Source organism: Vollenhovia emeryi, unplaced genomic scaffold (genome assembly GCF_000949405.1).
Source record: "Vollenhovia emeryi isolate VEMERY1.0 unplaced genomic scaffold, V.emery_V1.0 DF939143.1, whole genome shotgun sequence".
NCBI lineage: Eukaryota > Metazoa > Arthropoda > Insecta > Hymenoptera > Formicidae > Vollenhovia > Vollenhovia emeryi.
The window spans coordinates 2,057,407-2,081,916 of NW_011967223.1; the positions used below are offsets into that span (position 1 = coordinate 2,057,407).

Sequence of the window (24,510 nt, forward strand, 5' to 3'; positions counted from 1 at the left end):
AGAGAGAGAGAGAGAGAGAGAGAGAGAGAGAGAGAGAGGAAAGAAGATAAACACGATGAGAAATATAATATTTTCTTAAGTGTGTATATGTTAACGCTGCAATATACGAATATAAAACAACCGATGTTTTATCGCCTAATCGTCTACGCGACATCGCTATCTCGCCTAAATGGATTCCTAATTTCTAATGACGCCACTTCGCTCACAATCGTTCCACCACCAACCACTTGCCCCGAGACTAGTCGGAGAAGGAAGGCGTCCAGGACAAGCTCGGGACAGCTTCGTCATATATGGCCGGTTAAGTTCGTCTAGACAGTTGCCGCCAGTACCCAATCTCCAATTTATCTGGCCTCCCTCCCCTTCCCTTGCCGGTCTCTCCGTCTCCCGCATCTTGAATATTCCTACCTCCTGCGTGAGGTGCCCGCAGGTGACGAGGAGGAAACCCAAGGTAAATGCGGAGAGATGCATCGTGCGTCGACAGACACGGCGACACGTGCTCGCTATCTCGAGCTGCAGGGCATTAGGAGGTCCGAGATAAGCCTGACAGATCTTGAAACTACGGGTCCGGGATAGTAGGGCAATCGTAAAACGGAGTCTGCCTGGACACGCAGCGACAAGTCACGAGAATGATCGGCAGAGACGATCGACGATGAACGACGCGGTAACGATGGAAAAGCAAGATACAGTTATCAGAATGCATTAGAGCGCTCGTAGAGACACCATTAAAGGCGCATTTGCTCCCGCGTTACTTACAACCGAAGTTAGTGTAAGTCTCGCGAAGACGGTAGTAGGAATCTCCACTATATTTTTCAATGGGTGCGTAAAAAGTGAGGGCAGAAGGGGGGAAATATTCCGTTGCCATTAACAGAGAGTACCTCTGAATGCACTTCCTTTTAAGAACTTATACATACATCGCATCTTGATGTTATTGTTGTTGCGCTTTTACGACGCCTCCCGACCGCCTATTGATTGATCAGGCCCCGTGCATCTAACCATAGGTGGCGATTTAATTCTTTTCTAATTAAAAAGAACTATCCCTTCTTCTTTCATGTTTTGACAAGATACAACAAAGCTGGTACAGAATGTACTTTGACTTCTCTTTCGCAAGATCGTATCTCGATTTTACGTAATAAGATATGTCTGTTTAAACGCTATTTATAATCCAAAAAGTTGCGTAAAATCGAAATACGACCTTGCGAAAGAAATCAATCAATCAATCAATCTGCTTTAATGTCTTACGAAATGATTTAAAAAATCGTGTCAACACACGTGTGTGTGTGTGTGTGTGTGCGATAACATTTAAAAATTTTACTTTGAGTTTTAATTGTTTACTGTACTGTACTAGACTGTATACGTGTACCGAGATATTTAACGGTGCATTAAATAATAATTTTTGATTGAAAAATCTAAATAGAGAGACCGTTTTCACACAATTTCGCAAATTAAAGAGAAAAATCATCTTTTTCCAATAGAAAGTTATCATTCATTGTCTTCATCTCGAGTAATATTCGTTCCTAACAATACCTCAGTGTTGCAAAAATGAGTAAAATGCTACACGAAGTGTTACATATCACCGCACAAGTGGAGCAGCGGGATCTCGTTATGTTGCCTTAACAACTTTGTTAAGAGATCTCTTATTGATATTCGTATTTCCTAATCAAGGAGGAACGTTCGTCCGTGAAACCTATTTTCGAGACATAAATTCTTTGAGCCGTAAACTTTAGATTGCGATTGCGTAATAGAGTCACGAGAGAGTTGCAACAATATCATGTTCTCTCTCGACCTGAATATATCGAATATACATTTTCAATTTTTGTTCAGGTATCGCAGGTTTTTCTTCGATACTTATCAAATACACAAATCCTCAAAGTATTGTATTTTTGATGGAGATTCTCAGATAAACTCAGATAGCGACTGCAACATTGCAGTCATTTATATCATACCTGAATATCTCGTTCCAATTAGGAACGCCTTCCCAACTTCTTCTTTGAAGAGTTCGTTCTGCGTACTTGACACAAATTCTCTCGTAGATGCAAACGTTATTTCCGAGCTCAGCTACTAGCTTCTTTTCGACTTGGTCGACATCTAAGATCTCTTCGTCGTGTATCAAAGAGTATGCTCGTTTCATTCGCCTGACATAAGTATCTAAAAATTGAAAGAAAATACTTTTGAAAGATGCACAAAATAATTCAAAGATTTGATTTAGTTTCTTTATTAAGATTTAATAACCGCTCATCTACAATGTTAGAAATTTTTGCTAAAATTTTCCTCTTTGTGTGTAACAAGTAACTATATAATTTTCTAGGTAAATACGATTTCAATTCGTTGCTTCAGTTAATTTGTCTGATAATTATAAAGCATTTCGAATTTTGCTGTAACGGCCTTGTTCCGATCTCTTGGCGCGCGTATCCGTTTAACGGTAAACAATCTCAGTCAATTACCGAGTCATTACATAGCTTCTCAATCGGAGAGAGAAGTTGCAACAAGTGGAACACTTTCGCTTTCGCTGTTCGCTGATTTGACTTGCGTATTCTGTGAGCTAACCGTGGAAAAGGCAAATAACTTATGACATGTAATACTTTTGTATTTCACGCTTAGTGCATCATAAATGCACTAAAGAAATGTCTGATAATCCTTATAACGTTTCCTCCGAGGGAAAAGCCGCTGACCAAAATCTTGTACACCAATGCCCACTAATGCCTAGTGGGTTTAGATAGAAAGATTACTTTATTTTATTATCTCATTTTATCTTATCTATCTTGTTTTATTTTATTTTATCTTATTTGGTTTCATAATGCCCCAACAAGGCCTAATGCCCAAAAATGCCTAAAAAATGCCTAGTAATGCCCAGTAATGCCTCAAATCTGTATAACCACAATGCCTGCTATTCCTGCTCATAGTGCTTACTATATTTGACAAATATCACCCAGAAAAAAGATTTATTTAGGTTAAACCGAGGGGGAAACCGCTGAGGGCATTGTGGTGTACAGATTTGAGGCATTACTAGGCATTTTTGGGGGATTAGTTTCGGCATTGGGCCTTACTGGGGCATTATAAAGATAAAATAAGATAAAACAAGAGAAACAAGATAAAATAAGATAAAAAGATAAAATAATACCCACTGGGCATTAGCGAGCATTGGTGTACAAGATTTTGGTCAGCGGTTTCCCTCTCGGATTAAACGTTGAAAGTTAAACAAATGAGATATGTTGAAATCCTGTTTCTTTGAATCTAGAAAATTGTTATTTATTTATATTAAAACATTTGCTAGATTTGAAGAAATAGAATTCTCTTAGAGATTCCAGTCTCGATCAAATAAAATTTCGGTTAAGGTAAAGAAATCATTTCTTTGAAATTAAATAAAAGTCTGGTAAGGTCAAAATTGAATAAAAATTTACTTGATTTGAAAGGGACTTTTTTCTAAGTGCAATATATGCATGTGTATAAATAAGAACTGCATTATTATAAAATACTTTTTACGCATATTACCTGGACTCAAAGCATATGCGAGCTTCTTGATGAAGTTGGTGATTCTTACGCTTGCTATAATTACCGGAAACCCAATCAATTGGACTGGGACGTTAAAGAGTGGCTCGTTTTGACCAGTCACCGTCACAAGTGTCAATGTCAGAAAGCAGCAACCAAAGCGCAAGAACGTCCGCGGCAACTGCATTATGTGTTGGATCTAAGACATTCATTAATTATTGTAAAAGTGCTGTGAAACCGACTCGACTGACTGACACGATCGTGGAGAGTAGCTTCCGCTATTGTGAGTATCTCTTCCTTCCGTCGTGCAGCTTTCTCTACTTCACACGAAAGGATAACTACTTTACATTACTATACATATAAAAAAACAATCCTCACTTTGCAATTAAGAGCGTTGCAATATTTATAGTCTTCTTATTTATTTTCTTAATTAATTTTTTTAATAATAAGAGGGTTTTTTAATAATAAAAATAATCACGTTGTTCAATTGTTTAACATTTATTTTTACTCGGTTCAAAATTACGAGCTATAATAATAATTAAAAAAAGCACTATGAATTATACTTTGCGTTATGAAAATTGAGCGGAAGCTTCGCTTGTTTCTGCAATGGAGCTCTACGTATTTACAATTCCCTACATATTTACAAAGCATTAACCGCGCACTTCACGTGGTCCAAATCATCCAATCCCGCCTCCGCGGACAGATCGATCGTTACTGTTATTTTAAAGCACCATCATTTTGCAACTCATAACAAACACTAATATCGCTGCACCTTTAATCTGCCGATATCGATTTTCGCGTTCGATCATGCGAGCCGCACGTATCGCTTGAAACGCGGCACTTGCAACGTACCCACGTGATTTCGGTGCACCGGTCAAAAATGCACAGCTGACGAACCGGCGGCTAGTTGCTGTTAGTTGTTGCCTTTGTAAAAACTTGTTGCAGAATGTTCCTTGGAGCACCATGAGGCCGTCGCTCGTGTCGACGAAGAGAAAGTGATTGCCCCTTCCCGTCGGCGGCGCCTTCGATCCGACAGTTTCATGTTACAACATTTGGTACATCGTTTTGAGGATTTCCTCAGATCGTTGAAAATGCACCTCCGCGGACGTAACTTGGTTCTTCGTGACCAAGGTCGATGTGCCAATGTGAACGTCGCGTTTCGAAATTGATACGCGACGATTCGATTAGATCTCTTCTGGCAAACCGATATCGCGAATTTCAGATAAATTTTGAGAGAGCATTTCTTCATATCGCTAATTATCGTTAATCTGTTGCAAACGGAACTCTTAGCGAGGTGGCGAGAGGTCATTTAAACCACGCGTTTTTCGAAAATTAACGATTTAATCCAACAGAAACGTTTGATTGATATTCAAAGAAGTATGTGGACATTCTTTCTGTTTCGTAAGTTATGTGATCAATTATTCAAATAATTTAAAGGATGTCGTAAAATGGAACTCTCGCAAAATGTGAGGTAATGTATCACGAATCGTGAACGTTTTGAATTGAGTTTTTTATTTTACTCGTGCCACATACGAAATACATAGATGCACGTTTACTTATTGCTTAATAATTAATTGATTTTGCTTTCCTTTTCTGGCTCTATTGTCCTACTTTCGAGTGTCAAGATTTCGCAGAATTAATTACGTATGCAGTGCACAATGCAACGTTACGCGACAGAACGCAATCGAAATGCAATAAATTGTGCAATCGTAAACATTCAAGAGACTTCTTGAAATGATTACAAAAGTCTACGTGTGTATCAAAGTCTCAACGAAAGGAATCACTAATTAATTATATTTATTAAAGCTACCCATCGTTTTTAAAAAAGTCAATAAAATTGTTCTGGCTTCAGTTATAGCTGTAGTATGCATAACGAAAGAGGAATTGCAGCTGGAAGGTTGCACGTGGCTTGGCAGCGGCGCGAGAAACGTCAATAAACTCCGGCGATATCGCGCGATAATTTTTGCGAGGATTCCGAATGTGTCGCTGGTTGTTTCGGAGGGCGACGGGAACGGTTAGTGGCGCGGTTTCATCGGCATTACGTCCCGTTCGTCCTCGCGTATCGCGCCAGTTCTAACTGCTAACCGAGACTCTTGGCACGATCTCGTTTACGATCGCATGGTTCGTTGGGAAACGTCCACTCGGGACGAGTTGGCATCGGGCTTAAGTCGATAAAGACGCCGGCGATTATTCTAATAATTTTCGCGCGTTTCCCCGCTGGGAGCCGGATTATATCCGGGAATGGCAGTCCTGTATTAAAATAGGAGAAAGAATAGGGCATAGAGAGCGAAGATCGGGAATTCTGATAATTTGGCAAAGCGTCACCATGGGACTTCCTACGGAAATGCACGATTTTCGGATTATTGCATACAGAGTAAACTTACGGCAATGTCCGGGGGAATATTTCGCAACAAGAAAAAAAGAAAGAAATGTTCGGGGTATTCTCCAGTGGCAAATTCCTTTGCCGTTTCTTATTGAAACACAGTAATAATATGTCTATAACACAGCTATATTTATGATATAACAGTGCACAGAGTTATACGATTAAGGGATTATTATACAGACGCGTTGTAAAAATAAGATTTCCAAATACAAAATAAAATCTAAAATTAAATTATGCGCAGTACAGGAGTGTTCTATAATCGGAAAACGAGAATATTCAGTGTTTTGAAGTTGCAATTTATTGTTGTTGCTTCTTATTAAAAGATGGTAATATGTACAAAGTAACAATACAAAGTCACAATAAAAATAAGCGATTGTGTATGTGCGAAAATCATTCTACTCGCTGACGTATCAGAAATGAGTGACAGAAATACATAAAAGCGAGACATGAGTACTTATTAACAAGCCAATAGTAATATTGAGCACAAATGTGTCACTTTTTAAATTTACAAAAGTAAATAACTACACATCAATTGCAAAATCTGGCGGAACAACTTTTTGAGATAAAAAAAAATTAGACATTAACAATATTAGTTCAAATACTCAACAATTTAGGAATTCAATTTACAAACTAGAACTTTTCCTTTATGATCTAAATAATATTTTTAATGTCGCAGAACATTGTCATTTTTTTCCTCGGTAATAATTATCATGAAAGTGCTTGCGCACCGTTGGCATGTTACATCGCCAAAAACGCGATTCATCGCTGATCGCGCGAATTGAATTTTCGATGCTAGCAATCTCCCGAGTGCGAGCAAAAAACAAGCATCCACAGTATCACAGGTTTAGTATTCGTCGATTGCGACGGTTACGGTGGTCACGGCTCATCGCTGTAAACGAACCTTCTTCATCATGTTCAGAACGCTGATCCCCGGCAACGGGCACGTCGGGTAAAAGTTATGACAGCCTTGACCTTCTATACCAGAAATCAGTTGACCCATGTGAGCCGCGAAGTGGTACCTCGACGGCACTTCCGCCAAAGTACTCAGACTTGTATCCCTGAAAGTAATAATAGAGCTTTCATCAGCGTGACAAATTTCCTCTCATGTTGAGATGCAACTCGTTAATTTCAGCAAAATAATCGGTTCATCATAAAATCGATTTTTTTGTGCGCCAATCAGTAAATTTAAAATTCATATAAAAATATTTTTATATCTGAATATAGGTGTTTTGGAATACAGCGTACGATACGTAATGTCGTGGCAATGGGTAAAAGTCCTTCTGTCTGACAAACCACTGCAAAACCGAGCCGAGTGTCGAAACACTTGACTATATTAAACTGGTTACCAGCATGATGCATAAAGAACCAGCACAAGGTAACTCGCCTTTTACTTTCGATATCGACACCAACTAGCAAACGTGTTCGTGTAAAATCCGGTTACACCCAGTAAAAAAACCAGGATGTACTATCGGATCCTTTCTCTCCTTTATACTGCACACTTGAATTGCCAGGCAAATCGATTACCAAACAAGCAAAATCTCGTCGTCTTTTTTAAAACGTCATAAATTCGAAATCTTGCACAAGTATATATTCCACTTTAAACAAGCCCGTAATCCTTGGATTTCTCTCGCTCTTCCTTTGGTTGGTGGAATAATTTAGAAATGCTTGTAGAAAGCGCCATTGAAGTAAACTATTACGACGGAATACGGGGCGGCAAGGCAAATCGCTTTCTTCCGGATTTTTTCCCCTCGAGAATTCTCGCACGTTGCTTCGCGAATCTATTTCGCCGGATTCCCGTGAGAACTAAAATCGACGTCGATTGCCGACAATTTTCCGCCTTAAAAATCGTCCTGATCCCGTCAAAAGCGCACGAATACCTGAATTCTTCGAGAAATCGTTCGACCTGTCGGAAGAGCAAAAGCGCAGCAGTTTCGTTACGCATGGCTCCCGCGGAAGACGTCTTCCTCCTTCGGGGAAGAGAGAGGAAGCGCTTCCCCCTTTACGATTCCGTATCCTGACTTCGAAGGGGCGCCAGGATATAACGAATAAACGCAAAACGGCTTTTTAGCCTCTCCATCTTGATCGGTTTAACCCGGAGCGATCTGCGCCGATAAAAATCGGGCCCCGGGATGCGTCAGAATGGACCGGCGTTTACGCAGGCATAAAAGTAAATATAAAGCTCGGATCCTTCCGGGACATTAACCGCGGCGCAAGGATCGCTCCTAGGGCGGATCCTCTCTCGGCTCGGGGGTGCCCACTTTCGCGCCAGGAAGACAATCAAGACGCGTGAGAGATAACGCGCGCTGCAATTTGCCCTGCTACCTACGTCCTCTAATTGTATTTAAAAGTCTTACTTGGAAACTTTCCGGGGAAGTTTTAATACGAGAGCTGATATTTTCCACAATCATCCCTCTTATGCGTAACTTCTATTTCATAGACACGCCTCTGCCTTCCGTTTTGATAAAGACCGCAGAGTTTTTATCTTATCACAGGTACATCACGTTGAAGTTTTAACGAGTGTGCAGCGTTGTGTAAAAAATATCGTGCATTTAAACGAAAACAGAAACGTATTATATGTCGGACAATGCCGTCGTTTTGGTTCATTATACTTTCTAATGGAACTCGCTTTTCTGCGTCGATTCATTTTACTGTTCGTCGACGTCGTTTTCGTTTAACACGCGGACGGAAGTGAACGGCCGTAATAAATATGAGACTTTTATTTCAGCTCGTTGCTTTAGGGATAAACTCTTTAGAATCCACCGATTTACGATACATTGTATAAATGCTCCTTTTCATTTTTTTTTATGTTATTTATCGACGTGTTACGAGAAGTACTTATTTTATTCGTTTATTACTCGAGGCGCCGTTCTATGGGACAAACGCCGTCAGAGAAAAAGGATAATAAAATGCGCAGGAAGTTCCAATCTCTAGTTATTAACATGAGAAACGAGAAGATGCTAATGAGACATACTATTTTGTGGAGAAACAAACCGAAAATTGTCAATAGAAATGTCCATATTAATTTGTTTGTTTCTTATAGCGGGTAAAAGGCGAAGTAGAAGGTATATAGAGTTTATACTTGATTCATGAATAATGCGAGAAATGTACGTTCGCTTCGAAAACGAAAACAAGATCTTTGTCCACGATGAGCGCGAAATGATCTTGGAGAGTGCTCTTAGCTACACGAGCGACGAATTAATTACCCAAGTTGGAAGCAACTCGTTTACTTTCTATCAGCTCGCGGCGTTTGCCGATCGCGAAGATGTATTGCGGCAAGCCGTAGTTCCGGGAAGGCCGAACGGTAGATGCGAACTGCCACGTACCGCGGAGAAAGTACGTGGATTGGATAATCTGTGAAAAGGAAAGTGCTCGCTGGGGATAGTTACGGCGAGGTGCGACAAGAGGCGCGCATTTTCGGATGGAACTTACGTAAGGCAACGCGAACTTTCGCGGTAGCTTTCAGCTAACATACTTTCCAAAAGGATGACGCGCGACGTACACTTAATTCGCGATCCGACGTGCGATCCGCGAATTATAATTGTACGTCTCTTAACAAAGACCGCTAGAGAGATACTGTTCTAGACGATGATAAATTGAAACCGATATGTAATCGCCAATGAAATATTATGCTGAGACACTTTGCGGATACAAACGATTTCGCAAACTTTTTCGTAAAATGTAATCGATGGTAAAATGCTGTATGGAAAGATCTGTTTCGACTTTTAGAATAATTTAACCTGTTTTTGTCGCAGAGACTAGATTAGCAACGCACCAATTCGCTGGGAGCACCTTCTCCTTCCCCGTTTTTGATACGCTCACATTTTAAATTTAACGAATACGTGTTCGCGCTGCGAGGATCGACACGAATGTATAATTAATACATTCATGTTGGCAACTTCCGCGTATCGGGGTCCACCGCGACGATACATTCCGCGCTGTGCAAATATGGGAAATTTAAAAGCGTTCCGCGGACGGACACCGCATTTCCCGATTTTACCGCAGAGTCCGTTTTAACGTAACGTTGCTTTTAATTATAACGTAAAACGGCGCGAATTCGCGGTATAATTCTTTGCATTATCCGCATAACGCGGCGAACGTGTGTGCGCGAGGCGGTACGTAGCCGCATTTTACCTCCGATCGTAAACGAAAATTGCGAAATACGCGCGGGCGGCGTGCACGCCACGCGCAATTGTCCCAGCGTCCAATTTTCCCGGGCGAGCAAACGTTTCTCGTCGGATGTTTCCTGTGGTCACCTACGCCGTCGTTTTCCAAAACGGCCCGTATAATTGTAATGCACGGGTGAAATTATTATTAGCTTTCAGCTTCGCTGAGTGAAAATTGCAAAATCGCCGTTGCTCGACGTGCCCGTTCGTCAAGAGCGACAGTCGTCGGTCTGCGCTTTTTAAGAAACGCAGCCGTTCGCATTCTGAAAAATCACATTTCTCCTAGTTTTCCCCTTATCTACGTGATCCGAGAGAAATGTTTTCGTAATCTTTGCACATAGCGCTTGCGTCTCAGGGTCGACGTACCCTGAGCAGTTTAGTTGCAATGCCGATCGAAAGTTGTGAAAGTAAGAGCACTGACTGCCTCAATGATGAAAGTAGATTCTCACCTTGCTATGTCAACTAAGTTGAGCACCGACCATCACCAACCGCCGATCATTGTAGAGATTCTCCCCCCAAGTGACTTTGATAAAAATCAGACATCTTTACGATGACAAGTTTGCCATTTGTTATTTAATATAAACTGAGTCACTTTCTCTTCTTAATAATACAAACGTGGAAAAGGGGAAATAGATGTAAATAGGACGTAAAAGTTACCTTATAAGATTCAAAAGAGATCGCTCCATTTCACTTAGTTGGTCTGGGTGAACGGATTTGGTGAGTTCGCATATTAGCTTCGGCAAGCAAGCAGTTTTGATCGTCGCCATCATCTTCGCACGGCGTAAGGCAACTGCACAAAAATCGGAGTTACACTGTCAATTATATCGTGGCACATGCAATATCATTCTGAGCGATGGGACGATTAATGGATCGCGCAGGCATTATTCCGAATGACCACGCGTATTCCTATGAACCGGCTTTGTTTAATCGTACGATAAATAAATGACAAGTTAAGAGTCAAGAACGCCGGTTGCAAATTTCTAAAGATCTGGGACGTGACGAGGACACTTTTACTTTCAGCAACAAAAGTGTCCCCGTTACGTCCCAGATCTTTAGAAACTTAATTCGTGTACAAATGTATTAGTACAGCCATTCTATTTTTGCTACATATTTTATTTCCGGTATTGAGAGGCAAAATTGTGACGTTAACTTGCTGTTAGGAAAAATTTCGATGATGCAAGACATAGAAAATAATTTAATGTTCCGTCGTATTTTTTAATATATCTAAACATTTATTTTTCTTCTGTTAATAGAAAAAGTAATTTATTAATCAATGGGTAATTACATATATCGTGATATTTATCGCGACAAGTAACATGTACTAAAATCGCGAAACATCATAAATATATTATAATCGTAACCATTAATTAAATATTATCGTTGAAAGATACATATATAGAGTCTATCGCTCGCTAATTACACTATTAATCTATATTTAAAAAGCATACTACGCATACTCCTCGAAATCGGATTGAAACTCATTTTGCCATGCTCCACTTTCCAACAGCATTTTCTCGACCGAGAACTGGTTATAGTTGTAGCGAGATTTCGATAAGCCGCGTGACAGATGAGACATACATTGAGTGGAGGGGATCTCGATAATGTTGTCAAATAATTAAAACGGACGAGCGCGCAACTAATTAATCAATTCGCAGAGTAGCAATTAGCTCCACGCGAACTAACAAGCGTAACTCGATGAATAATGGTATGACGACACACGTGCGTGTGGATTTCGTGCGCGAATGTATTTTTATGCAACGACTGTGCGGGGGAAATGCTAAGCACTTTGCAGGCAAGGATATCTTACACAAACTACAAAATTACAGCCCGAGTCAGACATCGTCGCGTTTCCTCTGAAGCAAAAATATGATTTCACATTATAAGAAGAAGATTAGTATCTGGTTCTCAATTTACTTTGTACCTACTGCAATTGTGAAAAAGTTTCATATCACGTCATATCGTTTATCCTTTATATTTTCATGTAATAGACACCTCACGAAATCCTCATTCTCTCTTACCGTTATTCTTATCGACGTCTGCTTTCGAGACAACGGGCGCCTTTTCATCGGGCCCTCTGAGCTGAGCCTCTGGTTCTTTTATAGTATCAGTTATGTTCTTCTCCGTAGTGTTACCGAAAATTGAGGCAATTAACGCGCTATAATCCCCAGCGAAAACCAGAAACATGCCTATGAATATCACCAAACGCATCGTACTGGTGTCCATGTTGATTTCAGCAAGGCGCTGGACTAGGATAACCCGATAACTTGTTGTCAACCTCCTAACAATCCTATCAGACGCAAGTCTGATAAAATGATGTCAACAAATCCACAGAGATAGAGAATTACATCTGGAAAAGCATGAAATATCGAGCGGATTTTATTTATTGGGGAACAAATTCGAACGTAATGAGATTGAAAAAAATTTGATCCTGTTTTTTTTCTACTTCAAAATACATATAGCGTGTAAAAATGTGTGAAATGAAAGTGTTATGATTATATCGAAATCCAGTTGATCGCAGATTATATTCCGGTTGCTTGTTCGTTACATGTATATCGTCAGAAAACATGATATTCACCACAGGTATAAAATTATGTATCTAATGTATCTAACGTAAATGCACAGACGTCGATTCGCAGCGATGACTCCGACGATTTTCAATGATCACGTATTATTACGTAAACACGCAGTCGATCATGCCCCGCGACTCCGAGAGCCATAAGTTCGCCTTAACCTGAATTCTCGAAGGTACGCAATTGCTTATACGCGTGATTGTCCGAACAAATACCTGTCCCTGGACCCGCAATCGATGTAACTGGCCAGGCGGCCGACGCGCTGTGAACCGGTCACGGTTTTCTCTCTCTCTCTCTCTCTTTGAAAAGAGAAGAGAAGACTCTCACTTTCTGTTAACTTCCACTTTCTTCAAGATCCGCCGCAGCAATAAAGCTAAATCCTCTTACGATGTCCGTCTTACTTTCATCCGAAGCGACAAAGCTCGTTCTCGAGAGCCGCGGCCGCTTCGAGCGCGACGTCGACGACTCCTTTGTATCGTCGAATGCACTTGTAGCACACGGGAGTCGCGGAAACGACCGACGAAATTGTAACGGGAATTCTCCTTCTACTCCCTTGTTCCAGGAAACACGACGCAAACGACGCGAGACCTTTCTCTCAGCGAGCTGTAACACCGTCGTCGAGCGGGAGTGGCGCCGGAATTCACTCCCGAAGTGGCTCGCATTTGCGGATGACGTCGCCGATTATAATTCGCGCTCACGGCAAAGTATTCCTATATTCCTCGTGAACGCGAACGATGCGATTTGCCCATTAAAACGCGCGCCGACGTGTACGAAATTTCGGAAAGCAATTAACCGAGAAGCGGACGATCAATCCCCGAATGTCGACGTCGAAAATCACGCGCGCGTTCCAACTCGCTCGCTAAATCAAATCACGCGTAAATCGAAATCCACGGATCGTAACTCAGCATCGCGCGCCGCTCCTGCGATTGTATACGTTGCGTGGCTGCAACAAATTTCTCTGTCTCTCCATTACGCACAATCGAAGGTCCACCGTGAAAAATATCCGGATGAAATGTTGGACGTCGAATATCACTGTGTCACCAGGAGACGTCTGGTGCGAGACGCAAACGAGCTCGCAATAACTTTTCGTAAAAACCGGAAAAACGTCCTGAGCGAAACGGAAAATTTGCAAATGTCCCACTACGTGTCGTTACCGATCTATCACTAATACGCGCACTTCGAAGTGACAGCTCACCGTCTTCGACGAGGAGAGAAATACGGGCAGCGCTACCGCAGTCTGTCGAAGTCGCGGAATGACTGTGAATGACTCGAAACTACGGCGGCGGACCTAACGAGTCGTCAGTGAAAGTTGACCGATCGCTTGTAAGTCCATGAGTTTCGATGGCTTGCAGTTCCGCGGGCTCGACCGAGGCGAACCGCATGCGAAAACGCGCTGTTTTTATTATTTACAATAGTTATATTCAGAGGGAATATCACTCCGTAACATATTGCTCTTTAAAGTCGGAAAAATTACGATAAGTACGAAAGAAGGAAGCATCTTATGCCGCGTGAATGAGAGAATAATTTCGAGGAAACGAGTTACAATTACTTACAGACATTTAAAGGAAAAAATTTAATATTATTTTCATAGAAAATAAATCGAGAATAAAAATTATAAATGCCAGATATACATTAGTGTTTATTAGTGAAAGTTAATTTCTTACTAATCTTGCGAGCGGGAAATAATTATTTTCCCTCCATTGAATTTCCGATAAATGTGTAATGTGTCTCGCGATATCCACTGCTGCCTCAAGAATGATATCGTGTGAAAATACTAGGAAAAATAAGGAGAGTCAATTGAACGGTGGCAACCGGAGCAGAAAGATGATAACGTCAGTGGCTAATTAACAAGGTAGAGCCGATTATTACGTTAATAGATCGGTGTATGTAGCAAGAGCTTTCCAATTGCGTGTTGATTTTAACGTGTGTAGACTAGCTAATTGAATACTTCCATCCTTTAATGAACGTATGACCTGATAATAGCTTAGTAAATAGAGGCAATATAATTTAAGGGCGATTCTATAGCTTTTCTAACACAATTTTGTTTTAGCTAAACTTTTCACAATTTTTCACATACATTTTTAAAATAATATAACAGAAATTACGATTGTAATTTTTTAAATTTAAATATAAAACATCTAAAAGGAAGTTACATTGTCTGTGCTCTACTAAACGAGAAATAGTAACATACATGCAGAAAGAAATTTAAATTGATACTATTCTCTTCATATAAAAAAATAGAACAATCGTGAATCACAGCAATAGAGATTATTTTCACAAGAGAAGTTAAAATAAAAATAAATTAAATAAATTAGTAAGGCTCGTATGTGTTCAACACAAATTTCAAAGAATTTAAGGGACTCAGAGCCGTGACAGGATGGTAGTGTCTAAATATTCTATTCTAAATTTATTGCGAAAAAATATCACCTCGGCCAGGGTTAAAATAAAAATATATTGTTTTTGATAGACGGAAATACGAGAAAGAAAATAACGATGATATATGTATAATCGAGTCGTTACTATTAAAATATACATACCTTAATTGCTGTTTCTGAAACACGTTCTCTTATCCATGAAACCTCACACATTTGTTTATTGAATGTTCCGCCATAAAGTTAGCATAAATATTCATTTCGATCAAGGTTTACAAAGAACGCCGTTGTTTTAAATCAAGTCGCGGCTTTAATGCAAACGCCGTCCATATATTACAGTTAATATCAACTGGTTTAGTTGGCACACAAGAGTTATGTATAAGAGATATTCATTGAACAGAAAACATTCAAAAAAAGTAAAAAGTTAAACACTTCCGCTCTGTCATTTTATAAAAAAATTTTATTTCTGACAGGCGCGTACTTTTATCTCTATCGCGCATAATATATAAATAACTGCTTATGAAAAAACGTCCCTGAAATAATATTATTCAGTAAAAAATAACTATGAGCAATTAAAACATTAACGTACACATTAACGCAAAACCTGTTACAGTAGTGCTATAGTACAAATCTTTCGAATCTAAGAAGGTAATAAAAATACAAGAGAAAGATGTGTGAGAGAGAAAGAGAGAGAGAGAGAGAAAATAATAATACGATTACATTATTATATTTATTACAATCTCATTTACACAATTTTTATAGTCATAATAATGTATAATATTACAAGAATAAATCTTAAAGTAAAATATTAAAATTATATAATTTGTAATGTATAATTTTATTAACATTTTGAAAACAATGCTGAGTAAAATTAAGGAATTTTATCTTTGAATCATTGAAATTACTCAAATATTCCATTTTTACGAATGTCCACGGAGAAAGATGGTAGCCAGTCCTAATAGTGATTTGGTAAAAGGTGTCATATTTTTTAAAGAGTCCATATGAATTTTACGCATATTACAACACGCAGATCGTCGCGAGCGCATCTTAGAGGACAGCCTTTTAGAATGTCTTTTTCGATCGCCATCATGATAATTGTGTCGTGAAAGAATTTTATTGGTAGCTGTAAGAAAGAAAAATTACGAAATTAACTCGGTTTAAAAATCTGTTTCAAAGATACACAGAAACTTTTCTTAACAATACACTTTAAAAAAAGAATTTAAAACTAACACAATAAAGACAGACAATATAAAATCTTGCATAGGACAACTAATATAAAGAAACAGCTGAGACAAGTGCTATTCAGTTCACGCTCGAAAAACAGGTTGCATTAAACTTACAATTGTATTTTACGATTTCTATAATAGGCTAGTACATTTTGCATTTTACTAACATACATATATATTCGCACATTCTATTTTTATAATTTTTTACACGTAAGAAAGTGTTATAACAGTTTCATATCTGAGGATTGAATATTATGGCGTAATTAACTTCTTACGATATTGATTAACAGATTCGGAGGAAGCTTCTGCTGAAGCGCTATTATTTGAATCCGATTTTTGGCGATGGAGTTGGAGATGAAACTGTAGACGACGTTCTCCGTTGCCCAGGCGGTCTACTGACAAAGATCCCGTACTTCCGAGGCGGAGGTTCCGGTGGTGCAGACGGTGGAAATGACGGTTCGAGAATCTTAAAATTATATTTTATATAATATTCTTAGCACGATACAACCAGTTATTTTTCTTAATCTTTAATCCATATACAAATATATGTTCATAATAACTAAGTAATATATTGATTTTGATACAAAATTAAAATTTAATTTAATTGCCGCGAATAAATTCTGACAAAAACGCGAACATATATTTTTATATGGATCTGGAAAAATTGATTAAAGGGATTCATAATTAATTTCGTTTGTTACATCGTAATACTATTCATTAATTTATAATATGAGAGATTTAGAATATCTTATTTAATGTTCCTTTTTTTAATTAAATGCATTTAAATCACCTTGAATTTCTCGAACGGGCTTGTGGCTCCTTCGAATTCTTTTGGACATTCATGCTCGATGGCTGAGCTAAGTAATTTGTCTGGGTACTTGTACTAAAAACCATCTACGATTTAATAACAATTACTGAAGCTGATAAGATCTATTGCAGGATAGACGTCGAGAGACGCGATCATTACTTTTTCAACAACTTTTTCTAATCCGGTGATTTTATTCGAGGTCGAGATTAATTCTGTACTAAGCCTGTGCATCTGAATAACAAATTCAATGGTTATAATTGAACATTAAAGCACTGCAAGTTTCTGCATTGATGATTCGCATAAGTTTTAAACTTACTTCATCTTCTAAATGTTTCGTAGTTACTTTCTGCGCATCCGTCTGTAAAGTAGATGCCCCTTTAATTACGTACACATAGATACCATTTATTAAAAGTAGTAAAAAAATTAAATTCCATTGAAGCACTGCTAACCGTTTTTACGATTACTTCTTCGAATTCCGCTTTTTTGTTTTTTAACGAAACCAGTCTGTCTAATTTCTAAAGAAAAAGTTCTTGATAAAAATATAGATAAATATAACAGCATTGATTACAGCACTATGGAAGACTGATCTTGAAAGAGTATATAAATGCTATAAGTGAAATTGAACTGACCGTTTTATTCTCTGCAACTGTTGTTGACATCTCCCGATTTGATTTTTCAATTCGTTTTATTATCTGGAAAACGATTGCATAGGAAAATATATTAAAATTAATTTGAGGTTTAAAGAATTAGTTTATTTTTTAATTATAGGTACAAAAAATATATGTTAATTAACTTTGAATTAACGCACCTACGTGCACACACACACACACACACACACACGCATATATATTTTTACATTTATTTTAAATATTTATAATTAATATATATATATTAATTACATATAGTACACTTCTTGCTTTTGTAATCATAATTTATTATGCGCACTACTCACGTTATTAGCGTACCACAGCGCTACATAGAACAAAATGTACATCAAAATACAGACGTAGAAGTTGTCCAAAACGTATGCTCGTATAAACGACTGCGAATATGAACAGCGATAGAAAAAATGTCAAGAGCAATTGTCATGGTAAAATCATTTGGCAGTAACGCTGATTTACCTGGCGGTCGTAAATGTTAACGAGCTTCAAAATCGGATGGGATAGTTGGGAGAAATAACACGGCCTCTGCGAGAACATCCTCGAGAGCGTAATCCATTAGCAAAGTAAAAAGAATTACGAAAATTAGAGAAACTCGAGCGTACCGTCAAGCGCGGAAATCGAGCAACGTATTTCTGTGATAAGACGCGGAAACGAGAATTTCCGGACGATGTGACAGCATCGTGTGAATGTGTCTCATTTACATCCGCCACTCGAGTTACTTGTGAATAGCGGAATGTCGTGGAAAGCCGTGCCGAACTTCGTGGAACAAAACGATTTTAATCGAAAGCCCTGTTCTTTAATAAGAATCGTACAAATTTTTAGTTTATTAGAATGTTATGCCGATAAAGTTGCCATTTCCTAAAATGTGTCGTCAGTTAAAATCTTGAATGATTTGACACTTTGCGTTTAAGAGTCTTCAAATTGCGATATTTTATGCATTGGTATCGTGGCTTCTGAAAAGCTTCCTTATCGGAGTATTATCTCCCCCGGGTCGACTCGTATAATAACGCCTCGCCGGATCGCGATAATGTAATCTCCTTCATATAAACATAATTAAGGCGCGAAAGCGTGTGCTGAAGCAGGTGACTTCATATGGCGATGGCTGCGTTTATCGATTGCAGAGGTTGCGATACGAGTGGTACGAATAATTCCCGCGATAAGAGAGAGCGTAATTTCGATAAGTGATAGGAAGCGCGACAGCGCAGAGAGCGCACAGGGGTCATAATTATCCTTATCTTTGTCATAATCTGCTATTATTATAAGTGTTACATTCTCGATCCCTAATGCTTATCGTACTTAAATACGTATAACAGCTTGAAATGTAATCTACGACCTTTCTCATTTTTCTATAACGCAACTCATAATCACCGTTTACGGGAGGATTTTAATTATTATGCGGGCAGTTTCGCTGTAAGAGCGACGAGCTTTATAATTTTACGAACCAAAATTTCAAACGTCAGCGCCACTACGTCGTTGTCATTAAAACGTGCCATTCCGCGGCCTCAACTCGGCAAGGGACTACGAGATAATAGCACAGGTATTAAATCCAACTTTACGCTATGCAGGCACTTTCGTCACGGGACTGGTACCGACAACTAAAACGCACCTTCAACTTAAACAAAGCCGCGAGTAACTATCTAGTAACTATCGAAAAAGCGGCAGGAATCAAAGTCGAGAGGGAAAAAAAAATCTAAACTCTTAAACAAACACTCGTTGAAAGTCGCGTTCGTCGCGTTCGAGTGCTCGCTCCTCTATCCGGCCCTCCGCTCAAAGCAAATTATGAACTAATCCACGAGGGATCGTTTGCTTTTTGCGTCAAGCACCGAGTCGGCTCCATCGACATCCTTCGATTAAATACACAAGGATTATCACATGAAAGGCATACAGGCCGCTCGGCATGCAGCGACAAACCGCACACACGCGCGTCAGCGTGACGTACGCCCGAATATGTACACAGCCGGTGATATGCTCGAGCATCGGCAGGCTCTAGCTGGGGCGAGACTGAGCCACTTGTCGTTTCCCATGATGCCTCGCGGGCAGGGTTGACTAACTAAATACCGAAGTTAGACGGGTCCCCGGGCCAGGGTTAAACGGGGCTTAAAAAGCTTGGAGCGGACGCGGGATGGTGAACATCGGTGCGACGCGCGTGAGACGCCGAATCAACTGCGAAAACACTTGAGATCACTTAGAGGAATCTCCGTGATGCGTTTGCGCCTCGTCGCAATGCGCGACGTCCGCAGATTCTCTCTCGCCGATCCATCACCCTCCCGGGGATGTTTATGTAAAACAGTAGCCGATAAACGCGGCGACCCTCGAGGTAGAAGCGCGATGGAACCACTTGACGCGTCAAAAACGTCAGTTACACATCGGGGGCGGTGCCGCTGCACAGGGTACGGCTGGATGGTACCTTCGGGGGTGCTTTTGTCGGAGAGAAAAGGCGGGATTGAGAAGCGACCTGAGATATCCAGAATAGAAATTGAGAGCCCGCCGCAAAAGGGCCGTTATTATTTTGTGAAGGGGGAATCGGTTTGGGGATTTTAATGGTTAAATAAACGCGACACTAAAATTTACACTTGATTCTGGTATGTAAAATAACTATTTTCCGAACGATATGCGTTCATTTTCTATATATTTATGTTATTATTCATGTCCCCTGATATCTTTCTTTAACTCACTCTGATACTCGTCTTCTCTTTTAAACACATTCTATCGAAATATAATCAAAGCGAAGGTCAGTCGCGATTCGCACAAGGATGTCCATTTATCTTCTTTACCCAAAATCCCCCAAATCAACCCAAGCTTCACCGCGCTGAACTCTACACGAAGGACGAATGACCACAATCGCCCTTCACGACCGAGTTATCGTGCGATCGGCATAAGCGCCAAAGATAAAGGTGGACGAGGCACGGGGGAGGAAAATTGGTCGGCCACCTAGAACAGGATATCGTCGAAGGATCGTGGATCCTGGCAGGAGGAGTTCACCCTCTCTTGTGTGCGAACTGCTACGGCTGAGACACGCCGTTTCGGGGCGACAGGATCGGGACATAATCGATTTGCCGTGAGCTCATCCGTAATTCGTTCCCTGCAGTCAACGCGACGAGAAAGTCTCGGCGGCAAAGGCGCCACCCGAGCGAGAAATTACTCATCGTTCTGATTGAGGTTAATTAATTAGATAATTAAGTCCGCCCCCGTCCGCGACCGGCGCGGCGCCGAAGGGACGGGACGCGGCAGGGTACACGACGGGGACGAGCGGCGAACGCGAGCGAGGAACGTCTCGCTTCTGTCCCCCAGGAGAAGGTCGACGCCGATCCTCGTTATAAAAATGCTCCCTCGTTATTACCGGAACCGGTTCGCTTCTTTTATCTCATTAAACGTCTTTCCCTGAATGCTCCGCTCGTGGCCTTGCTGTGGATAGTCACTGATTCTTGTTTTACACGGGGAAAAAATTTCCACCGCTGTGTCACGTTCAACTGAATCGTGTTTCTCGATCGATATACATAGAACTCATCAAACGCAAGCGATATTCGATCGTGACGGTTAAATAAAACGCGGCGAAGCTCGTAAGAGGCAAAATTGAGACACGCGACAAAATGAGATTGGACGTCTTTATATAAATGCGTCATTGTATAAAGTCTAGGAAATTACAGAAACGTGATAAAAATTTTACAGTAATTCGACATAAAACGGGCACTTTTTTAAACTTAACTCCGAGTCGCAGCCATCCGCGCAATTTTCTGTTTTTTCGCTTACCGCAGTAAAACCGCTGGCGAAGTAAGCCAGCTTACGTTCCATCGTACACAGGGCATCAGAGTCGAGGACTGGGGGAGGAGTTTAAAGCGAATCTCTGAAAACCCCGCGCTTCGATAAATTTTCATGTCACCTTTATCTAACGGTATTTCACAAGCAACGCTATCCAGGGGTTGGCTCGGCCGCGTATGAAAGAACTCTTTACACGTGACACTTAACGAGAATCTCATAATCTTGCGGGGATGCGACGCTCTCCCCCCCCCCTCTCCTCCCTCCCCCCTCTCTCACTCTCTCTCTCTCTCTCTCTCTCTCTCTCTCTCTCTCTCTCTCCTTTTCTCGTCCCTGACACCCTGAAAATCCCTTTGAAGATCTACCCATTGACGCTCGCGGTTTAATATTCCGTCACGGATATTAATGCTCTCCTAGCAACGACTCCTCGTAAATCAGCAAAGCCCCCATGCTGATGCACTTTTCGCTACCGTTTCCCGGCATCTCCCACCCGACCACGCCGCGGTTTCAGCTCTGCTTTCACCGATACCGCAATCTCCCTCGCCTCGTCCGTGAGATCCGCGCGAGGACAGTCGCGTTGATTGAGGATAATGCGAGATACCAATTACTCGTTCGAGTGAAGAATTCATTAGTGAAAAGGAGAAAACGTAGCGACGACAGAGCGCCTCTTGAGCTGTGGCCTTTTATACGAAATGCATCTTCTGTCACCAAGCACTTACATTGTCCTTTGATGTCATTCCACATGCATGAAATAACGTGCGACGTGAATCTTGATTTGATTCGTAAAACGTTATATTGATAGATAAAAGAGTCGAGTCAGAGGAATTAATGCGCGCAATGTACTACAGGAATGCGAACTGAATTTAGTGAAATTTTTATATTACCGTTATTTAAAAAAATGTACTTTTAATGTACATTTATAGTTTCAAGTTCGCTAATTAAATAAATGTTAAATGATATAAATAATGATTATATATTGAAAAAAATCTTAGTAAAATAATAAAACAGAATTATATAATGCAGTGTTTTTACGTGGAGTCATTTCACGGAGTCCTATTATATATTTACTGTTAACGCACGCCATGTATATGATATCCTCAAATAACGTCCCAGAGTTTTCTTCAAATAATATCTCAGATTTTAAAGTCTCACGTTTATCCATTTTTTGAGAAAGTATATTACCGTTCAAATTTATCACGGTTCGTGCATCGAAAAATATTCCGTCTCGGCTTTCTTCGATTTTACGCGCCTTGTGAAGAGAGAAGGATGTTCCCTTCGAGTCCTGTCGTTCCACCGAGCGTGAAATAAGTGTACACACGAAGTCCTCCCGCGCCGGTGCGAAGGGGCGCGAGGCTTTCCACGGCGGTCGCGACGATAAAGCGAATTTGCACAAGGGTAAGAGAAACCGAGGGAAGTACCTCGCGTTCACGGAAACACGATTCCTGTGTTCTTTCCTTCAATCGAACGAGGGATTTAAAAATAAAAAGAATCCCTTACGCACGAGTCGTTATAAAACCATAAAGATGTAATCGTAGACCGGGGTAACGCGGAGTCCTGCTACCCCTAGAGAATTATTGCGCGCAGGACTCGCTGAGCAAACGTGGCGAGAGAGTAAAGTTGCTTGCAAGATAGAATGGAAGATAAATAAATCGAGCATTCCGTTTGTATTACGTTGGTTGAATGAGGTCGAGATCCCTTTTTGACGTAAAAAGAGCTATTATTTTATTGTAAAATATCGTTTATTTTAAGTCAACTTATATAACATCATAACACTTTAACATCACATCTCAAATTAATTATTCTATATCTCTGTAGTTAAAATTAAAATTATGTTAAACAATAAAGAAGATTCAAGTAGATTTTCTGAAAAAATTACATTTATATAAACGAAAATATACAATACTTAATGCAATTAATATATTATTTATCAATATAAACATTAAAGACTAAATAAAATCGCAGCATGACTTTATTGTGTTTATCGTATTGGCAATAATTGGATCCCCTAAGAAAAAAGTGGATGCGCAAGATTTGAAAGTCTATCATACACCCGTTCTGAATCATCCCCGAAATCGAATCTAAAAGTGATTTCACAATGGCACTTGTTCGTTCAGCTGTCATCCCGCACGACGTCGCCGCACCTACCGTGGATCCACAGTGCGTAACAGCACGCTGCGCTTATGGTACCCCCGATTATCCCGCACGCAAGTGTCACGGGTATCCTGTCAGTCAAGGATCAGCGAACCGTAAGGAGGAGTATTGTACGGAAAGTATAACAGAAATGGAATCTCGGGGGTGTTGCCGAATTCCGGTCCGCGCGCGCGTGAGCGAAGAGGGTGGGTCGGACGTCGCTATTCTTGTGTACACGCTGTGTACACGCGCGCATGGATCGTATGGGGTGGCCCTGATTGGACGTCACTCGAGAACATGTCAAATCGAAGAATATGCTGTGACTTGAAATTAATTTGAGTGGTTTCCGCAAGACCGTCGGCCAAAGGACCGCACGCGTGCGTTTCTGATTAATTGTTTTCGTCCGGTCACGAACTACGAAACCCTCGTAAAGGATTGGACCACTCCTAGTAGTGTCTAAGGTACATGGATCTCAGCTGTAACGAAAAAAATGATATCTTGCAGATGCAAACAAGATGATTTTGCTACGCTTGAATTTTTTATACCAACAGTTTCCTCATAATTCATTTGCTTTATATACCTATGTCCAATCTTGAAAGTTGTGTTTTAAACATATGTACACGATCCAATAGTAGTAAATCCTACATGAATCTTGACAATAGCATCATGGAGTGGAATTCCGTGGCCTGAATATATTTCTGACTCTGATTCAAGTATAAACTTCAAAAGAATCTTTATTTTGCGCCGCACTTGCGCAATTTCACAAATGATAAAAAGAAACAGGTCATAATCAGTCAATGATAAAAAATATATAAGTAAGAGGTTAACACGTTGTAATCGTCAGCGCTCTCGACTCAGAATCTAACGATCCTAGTTGAAATCTCGGCGGAAACTTTTTGCATAAAATTATTATTACAAAAAATGCCAATAAAATAACGACTTTACAATATGCAT

The 24,510-nt window shown here is 40.2% G+C and overlaps 3 protein-coding genes across 5 annotated transcripts in view; all 3 read right to left on the reverse strand.

Moving 5' to 3' along the window:
- Positions 1–3,707, reverse strand: part of LOC105566680 — a 4,816-nt gene extending 1,109 nt beyond the window's left edge. Inside the window, exons 1-2 of the mRNA XM_012020877.1 lie at positions 3,490–3,707; positions 1,944–2,145 (exon numbers count right to left, since the gene is read on the reverse strand). Of these exons, the coding sequence (XP_011876267.1) occupies positions 1,944–2,145; positions 3,490–3,673 (386 nt within the window). The 5' untranslated portion in view covers positions 3,674–3,707. The remainder of the gene's footprint in view (positions 1–1,943; positions 2,146–3,489) is intronic.
- Positions 3,708–6,125: 2,418 nt separating this feature from the next.
- LOC105566681 lies at positions 6,126–13,848 on the reverse strand. 3 transcript variants are annotated; one of them, XM_012020881.1, is made up of 4 exons: positions 13,798–13,848; positions 12,051–12,379; positions 10,690–10,822; positions 6,126–6,927 (listed from the first exon to the last, which is right to left on the reverse strand). In XM_012020881.1, exons 2-4 carry the CDS (start codon positions 12,253–12,255, stop codon positions 6,753–6,755), a joined length of 513 nt encoding a protein of 170 aa, XP_011876271.1. In that variant the 5' UTR covers positions 12,256–12,379; positions 13,798–13,848; the 3' UTR covers positions 6,126–6,752. The 3 variants fall into 3 exon arrangements, with proteins under 3 accessions (XP_011876271.1, XP_011876270.1, XP_011876269.1); XM_012020880.1 differs by lacking the exon at positions 13,798–13,848 and adding an exon at positions 12,818–13,762; XM_012020879.1 differs by lacking the exon at positions 13,798–13,848 and having other exon boundaries at positions 12,051–13,762.
- A 2,671-nt stretch (positions 13,849–16,519) lies between these two features.
- On the reverse strand, positions 16,520–18,207 carry LOC105566704. The gene is made up of 8 exons (XM_012020912.1): positions 18,130–18,207; positions 17,961–18,050; positions 17,638–17,700; positions 17,458–17,523; positions 17,325–17,366; positions 17,138–17,239; positions 16,991–17,083; positions 16,520–16,666 (listed from the first exon to the last, which is right to left on the reverse strand). The coding sequence occupies exons 1-8, from the start codon at positions 18,205–18,207 to the stop codon at positions 16,520–16,522; spliced, it is 681 nt and encodes a 226-aa protein (XP_011876302.1).
- Between the last annotated feature and the right edge of the window lie 6,303 nt (positions 18,208–24,510).